The sequence below is a fragment of the Panthera onca genome, chromosome F2 (genome assembly GCF_046562875.1).
Source record: "Panthera onca isolate mPanOnc1 chromosome F2, mPanOnc1 haplotype 2, whole genome shotgun sequence".
In the NCBI taxonomy this organism is placed as follows: Eukaryota; Metazoa; Chordata; class Mammalia; order Carnivora; family Felidae; genus Panthera; species Panthera onca.
The window spans coordinates 82,015,320-82,021,465 of NC_138356.1; the positions used below are offsets into that span (position 1 = coordinate 82,015,320).

Below are 6,146 nucleotides of genomic sequence, written 5' to 3' on the forward strand. Positions count from 1 at the left end.
GTGGCTTCTCTGTGGTCACCCTGCAGCCCGCCAGGGGAGATCACCATCCTCCCTGCTTTCAGAGGAGTCTCATGGGCCCAGATGTCCACCTCAGCTGCTCGGTGGCTATTGTAAGAAACAATACTCCTGACCTGCTTACCCAGGCCCTCGGCTGGGTGCTTCAGTCACAGTCCCAGAGCACTGGCAGGGCCGGGAGGAGCCCAAGTGGACTGAGCAGAGCAGGTAGGGGGACGACTCCTGGCCCAGCTTCAAGGTCTAGGCTGGCAAGACCAATGCAGACAAAGAGTCTGGCCTTTGGAGTGGCGGTGAGCAGGACAGGGGCGCCAACCTGTCTGTTCTGCGTGGGGGCGGGTTGAGTACAGAGGGGATATGAGATTGGACAGGCAGGTGGGGGTGGGGGCGGATCTGAAGCCCCTGGAGCTAGTGTTGGGGGCTACGGAGGCCAAGGCCCTCCGATGGTGCTCCTCGCTGGAGAAGGCGCTGGTGGCACTGGGCTCACAGGCAGGACCTGCGGCCAGATTCATCCCCCTGCCCCTCGGTGCGAGGCGCCGGCTGGACAGTGCTGTGGCTCCAGAAGCAGGGTCCGTGGGAGAAAACAAGGGTGGCCGGGGGCAGGCGGAAGGGGGCTGGCAGCACTGCTGGCCCGACGGCGCGGTGACGTGACTAGTTGATGGCCCGGAAGGTGAGGAGGGGGTGGGTGGAGGGCACGAACACGAACTGGTAGGTCATCTTTAAGTCCTCCTGCCTGAGCGTCTCCACCAGGAAGCTTTTCAGCACCTAGGACAGAGGCACGGGTTCCACCTGGCCAAATGGTCAACCCCGATGTCCCGGTCCACCTTCCCTCACCTTTCTGGACCCTACCTTTCGGGTCAGGCGCAGCGGAGGAGAAGGAGAGGCCGGTGGTCCCCAAGCAGACCACCCGGCACCCCCAGGCCCCGCCCACCCGCAGGCCACGCCCTGCCCGGTCGCATCCCGTCCCGCCCCCGGGCCACCCAGGCCCCCTCACGTGGTGCAGCAACAGCAGCATCTCTGTCTCTGCCAGGCGCCGCCCCGGGCACTGGCGCAGACCAAAGCCGAAGGCTAGGTGTGGGTATCTGGTGCCAGAGCCCCTGTTGTCCAGCCAGCGCTGGGGATGGTAGCACTCGGGCCTCTCGAACACAGAGGGGTTTCGACCCAGGGAGTAGAGTTGCACCTTGACCAATGTCTGCGGAGAGGTGGGGAGGGGCGGGGTCGGAGGCCCCAGGAGTGAGAAGGTCACGCGGGCTTGGCGTCTGCTGGAGGGGCTGTGGGGCCTCACTCACCCCTGCCGGGATGTGGTAGTTCTGCAGCACCACGTCCGAGGCCACCTTTCGGTCCACAGACATCCCCACGGGGTACAGCCTGCGGATGGGGGGCACCCGACAGGGTCCTCAGCTGTCCCTGGGACCCTCGCTTCCCTTCGGCCACCTTCCTATGCCAGGATGCGCCGGCCTGGGGGAGCTGCCAGCCCCCCTCCCGGGTCGCCTCTGGCACCGGGAAGCCTAGATCACGAGGAGCTGCTTCCTTGCACCTCCTGAGTCAGACAAAGTTCTCTGAGCCTGAGCAGCCCCCGGACACGGCGGACACGGCCGAGGATGGTGCCCGGGGCATTGAAGTGGGATCCCAGGGGGAGAAGAGCTCCTATCCGTTTCGGGAGATCAGGACGAGGTACAGGGTGGCATCTTGGGCGAAGCCGCTTCTCAGCCCCAGGACCTGGCCGCAGGCTCCCAGCACTGCTGTCCAGACAGTGGGGCCAGGACAGAGGCGGCAGCCAGGGCCTGCCACACCCACCTCAAGGTCTCCTTGAGGGCCGCCCGCAGCAAGGGCAGCTCCGAGGTTGCGCTCTGGGGATCCTGCGAGATCCTGGCCTCGGCCCCCAGGCTCTCCTGGCGTAGGGCCCGCTGCACTTCAGGGTTTCGAGCCAGCTCAAAGAGAGTCATCAACAGGGGGTAGGCCGTCTGCAGGAGCCACGGGTGCAGGGCTCAGACCTCGGCCCAGGCCACGCACCTCAGCTCCCGGGGCCTCTCCACCCCGGAAGACGGTCCTCCCTTGGGGGTGGGTCGCCTCAGATCCGCGGTGACGTGGACGCCCGGAGGAGGACTCATCCCAGGGATCTGGGACCTCAGAATCTAAAACCTAACACCTGACTCCCTCAGGGAAGGTGTGCCCAGGCTCAGTAAAGAATCAGGCCTTCTCCAGCCCCTTCGAGCCCTGGTTCTCACCCTCCTCTGGGGTCCTTCCTCTCAGGGCTGTGTATGGGGGGGTGTTCTACTGCCCCAAACCGTTGGCACCCAGTAGGATTGTCGCCCGGACACCCGCAGGCAGGTCAGCCCAGACCTTGTGGTCGGAACATGGACGGCACGCCCCGGCCCCTGAGTCGGCTGCCAATTTGGAGAGTTTCTCCACCGCAGGCCTGTGCCTCTTCTCGGAGCCCCGGGTGCCCGGCCCAGAGCAGGACATCACAGATGCTGGTGCGTGAACCTGGGGTGGAGGGCCAGGAGGCTCTGGCTGCACTCCACACCCTGCGGCCTGCCCCCACCCCCAGGCTGCATGCCATCTGTTCTCTCTTGCACAAGCTGGAGCCCTGTGCGCCCCTTGCTGTCATCCGCCCGTCACCTCCAGAGCATCTCTGACCTGGGGCCAAATGGACTCTGTGCCTGGGAAGGGTTCCTGGCGCAGGCAGCCCTCCAGCTGCATCGCGGCCCTTCCCCTCTTCCCAGGACCCAGGCGACTGAATGGTGTCTGTGCTGCTCATGTCTCTGGGCTCGTCCACCCTGCACTGGGCCTAGAGTGTGGCATCCCACTCGGGGAACTGCAGACCCCTTCCCTTGAGGGTCGGTTCCCGGGCCCCCCACCCTAGGTCAGAGCCTTCTGTCAGCTCAGAACAGGAGCCTGCAGGAGACACGGGCACGGGGGCACGCAGCCTGGGGTCAGGAGGCTCCATGGCCTAGGGCAGGGCTGCTTGCTGTCCTGACCGTGTCCACGCTCCCGGTGGTGAGCTCGATGGAGTTGGCCCGGATGGCTTCGAGGCTCAGGTCCGCGTGCATCAGCAGCTCCCCCACGATGCCGCTGTAGTGCTCCGGGCGGCTGAGGGCCAGCTCCTGGTAGATTTTCTGGATGGCATTGTTGGCTGTGGGGCACGGAGAGACAGGGGCCGGGGCACTTCTCCTCACGCCCCTGCCCGTCAGCCCGCCTGCCCCGTGCCAACTGCTCAGGACCGGCCCGGCCCGGACTCACCGCCAAGCCTCTCGGGGCCACAAAGGCCCCCGAGGTGACCTCAGCCCTCCCCCAGCCTGTGGTGACAGGAAACCGGGGACCCTGGTGTCCCTGGCATTCAACGCTTGCCCGGTCTCTGGCCCTCACCATACTGGAAGATGTAGTCCCAGGACTCAAAGTGCTCCTTCCACAGCTGGGTGCTTGTCCAGCGTGATAGGACCCTGGGCATGAACATGAGCTGCGCGGTAGACTTTAACATGGCCTTCAAAGCCCGGAGAAAGTTCAGGCTGGCAGGACTTGGGCTGTGGCCAAGGAGGCCCAGCCGCTCTCCGAAAAGGGCTAGATTGCTGGCTGTGGACAGGGAACGGTTGCTGAGCCCAGGGTGGCCGACAGCGTCACGGGGGCCTCAGCCCCGTCCCCGGCCGGTCCCGGCTTCCCCGAGCCCTGACCCCCCTTCCCTCCCACCCTGACCCCGCGGACCTTCTATGGTGTAGTAGAGGATGCTGGGCTGGATGTCCACGGTCAGACTCCCCCGGGCATTCTGCAGCACTCGCGACTTCAGGGCCTTCGAGAAATCCCTTGCCACCCAGTCCACCATGGGCAGGTACTTCTGGACGGCCTGAGGCGACAGCACGTCTGGGTTCAGCTTCAGTCGGTTCATGCGCCATTCGGGCCCGTTTCTGTAGAGCAGAGAGAGGCGCTTCAGGGGAGCCCGAGTCAGCAGCCTGGGGCCAGCCCTGGACCCATCTTCCTCGTCTCCAAGGGGAAGGGGCGAGGCAGGGAGCGGCCCGCTGGTCCCAGGGGGCAGGCCGCCTGCCTGGGGGCGTGAGCGCCAGCCCTTTCCCTCAGGGAGGCCTTGTGTGCTGGGCCCAGGGTGCCCCCGTGGAAGGTGGGGCTGAGCCCAGAACTTCTGCCTGGCAGCGCCGCCTGGGTTCGTGGAGTTTGTTCACGCACACCGGCGGGCCCCTTGGCTGGCACGTCAGCAGCTGTCCGGGCTGGGCTCTCCCTGTCCCTGAAGGCAGGGGAGAGGTGGGCCAGCCAGCTCCAGAGTGAGGGGCCCCCGCAACCTTCTCCTTCCAACCCTCCCTGCTCTGAGAATGATGCTTCTGGGCCGGTCCCATGTCCCCTGTCCACCCAAGAGGATACACACACACACACACACACACACACACACACGCATGCGCGCACACACACACACGCACACACACACACACGTGCTCACACACACACCCACCTACAGCTTAGCTCCTGGGCAAAGGTGCCTTCTTCCCCCGTCCCCCTTCTCCCCAAGCCCCCCTCCCCAGCCCCGGCCTCTCTCCTCCTCAGCCACCTGGGCTCTAGTCAATGCCAGTGGGTCCTCAGGCCCCAGCACATGCTGACACGTTCCCGAGCCCCTAGCCCCGACTCTCCTCCCCGCTGCCCTGGGCTTCCCGCCCTGACCTGTAGGAAGGGAGAAGCCCACCCCGCACGGGGAGTCCGCGGAGGCCTGTGCAGCCTGGGGGCTCCCTGATGGCAGCGATCATCCGTCCTCCTCTCTGAGGCCGTGGCCCCGCTGCCCCTCCTCAGCCCCAGGACACATATGATCCCCAAGGGGTGGGCACCCAGCGGGAGCCGGCGGCCGCTCTCCCGTCCCAAACTGGACGGGCCTTGGGCAGGCCCGCTTGCCATCAGCCCTGCCCCGCCCCTCCCCGCCCCTGCCCGCCCAGACTCCCTCTCACAGCAAGAACACGCCACATTTGTGCCCTCGATGCTGTCGGTAGGCCAGCCAGGGGTCCAGGGGCGGCCGCCACGGTTGATGGCCGTCCACTTGCTGTAGCCTCTGCACATCCTCGGGCAGCATCAGGAGCACCATGCGTGTCCCTCCCACGTCATACCTGTGGGACGAAGCTCAGAGCCCTGCTGGGGGACCCGTGCCTTCCCCCAGGCCTCACTGTGCAGGACCAAGGCGGCCCGTCTCCCACGGGCCTGTCCCTTCTCCCGGACTGGGCCTCTCCCGGAGCGGGCAGTCCCTCCCGCGGTCTGACCCAAGCCTCTCCTGCTCTGCTGTCCGCGCTCTGCCCTCTCAGCCGCGGCCAGGGAGTGCTCCCTCCTCCCCAAGAGCCGCAGTCTCCAGGTGCCGGGCCCAGACCCCCCGCTGCTCGGCACCCACCCCGCCTCCCCGGGGACGCAGAGCACAGGCGGCAGTGCGCCTGGCCCGGACTCCCCAGCCGCTAGGGAGAGCCGCACAGGTGCTGTGGCTGAGGTGGGCGGGGAGGCCTTTACCTGAAAATGGGCCCCAGCTCCTGGAAGAGCTGGTGCACCTCCAGGTGAAGGTTCTCCAGGCGCCGCTCCTTCCAGATCTGCAGCAACCTCGTCCACTTGTTGCCGGGACAGCGCGGTATGGCTTCGAAGGGCAGCACCGCCTTGGGGGCCGGAGCGGCTCCGGCGCCCGGTGCGCGTGCCCTGCCCGGGGACGGCCAGGGCCCTGCCAGCCACACTCGTGCCTTTGCCCCGAACGCCATCCTGCTGCTCCCTCCGCCCCCCGTCAGCGCAATTCTTTTATCTTGCTGGAGGCCTGGGCCTGCGGCCTGATCGCGTCATGGGAGAAGTTGTCCCTGGACCAGGCCAGGAAGCCCGGAGCGGGGGTCAGGGCTGGAGGCCTCCAGAAGAGACCGATGGGCACCTTGTGCCACGATTGCGCAAGGCCTGCTGGCTGCTGGATGTGGAGAGCAGGGCAGGGTCTGGATCGGGGGCCGAGTGGGGCTGGCGGGGTGGTGAGCACTTCCCTCCTCCCCGGTGGGGGAAGGCAGCAAGATGGGTGGGGCCCCTTATCTGATGGAGAGACGCAGGGGCCTGCGCTGTTCTCCTCTCCTTTCTACAAGGACCAGAGCAGGAAGCAGTGGGCAGCCATGAGTCCCACAAACCTACGTGCC

At 66.6% G+C, this 6,146-nt stretch overlaps 1 protein-coding gene across 2 annotated transcripts; it reads right to left on the reverse strand.

Moving 5' to 3' along the window:
* Positions 1-202: 202 nt before the first annotated feature.
* LOC144615044 (cytochrome P450 11B1, mitochondrial-like) lies at positions 203-5,735 on the reverse strand. Of its 2 annotated transcripts, XM_078441476.1 has the most exons (9): positions 5,497-5,735; positions 4,953-5,108; positions 3,715-3,914; positions 3,382-3,585; positions 2,994-3,148; positions 1,810-1,976; positions 1,302-1,380; positions 1,007-1,204; positions 203-777 (listed from the first exon to the last, which is right to left on the reverse strand). In XM_078441476.1, exons 1-9 carry the CDS (start codon positions 5,733-5,735, stop codon positions 664-666), a joined length of 1,512 nt encoding a protein of 503 aa, XP_078297602.1. In that variant the 3' UTR covers positions 203-663. The 2 variants fall into 2 exon arrangements, with proteins under 2 accessions (XP_078297602.1, XP_078297603.1); XM_078441477.1 differs by lacking the exon at positions 1,007-1,204.
* Positions 5,736-6,146: the final 411 nt, after the last annotated feature.

Excerpts from the sequence above, each read along its gene's own strand:
- LOC144615044 (XM_078441476.1), bottom strand. The coding sequence starts at position 5,735 with ATGGCGTTCGGGGCAAAGGCACGAGTGTGGCTGGCAGGGCCCTGGCCG. Across the intron at positions 3,915-4,952 it reads AAATGTGGCGTGTTCTTGCT|AAACGGGCCCGAATGGCGCA; the intron begins GTGAGAGGGAGT and ends TCTGCTCTACAG. Across the intron at positions 3,586-3,714 it reads CCTCTACTACACCATAGAAG|CCAGCAATCTAGCCCTTTTC; the intron begins GTCCGCGGGGTC and ends CCCTGTCCACAG.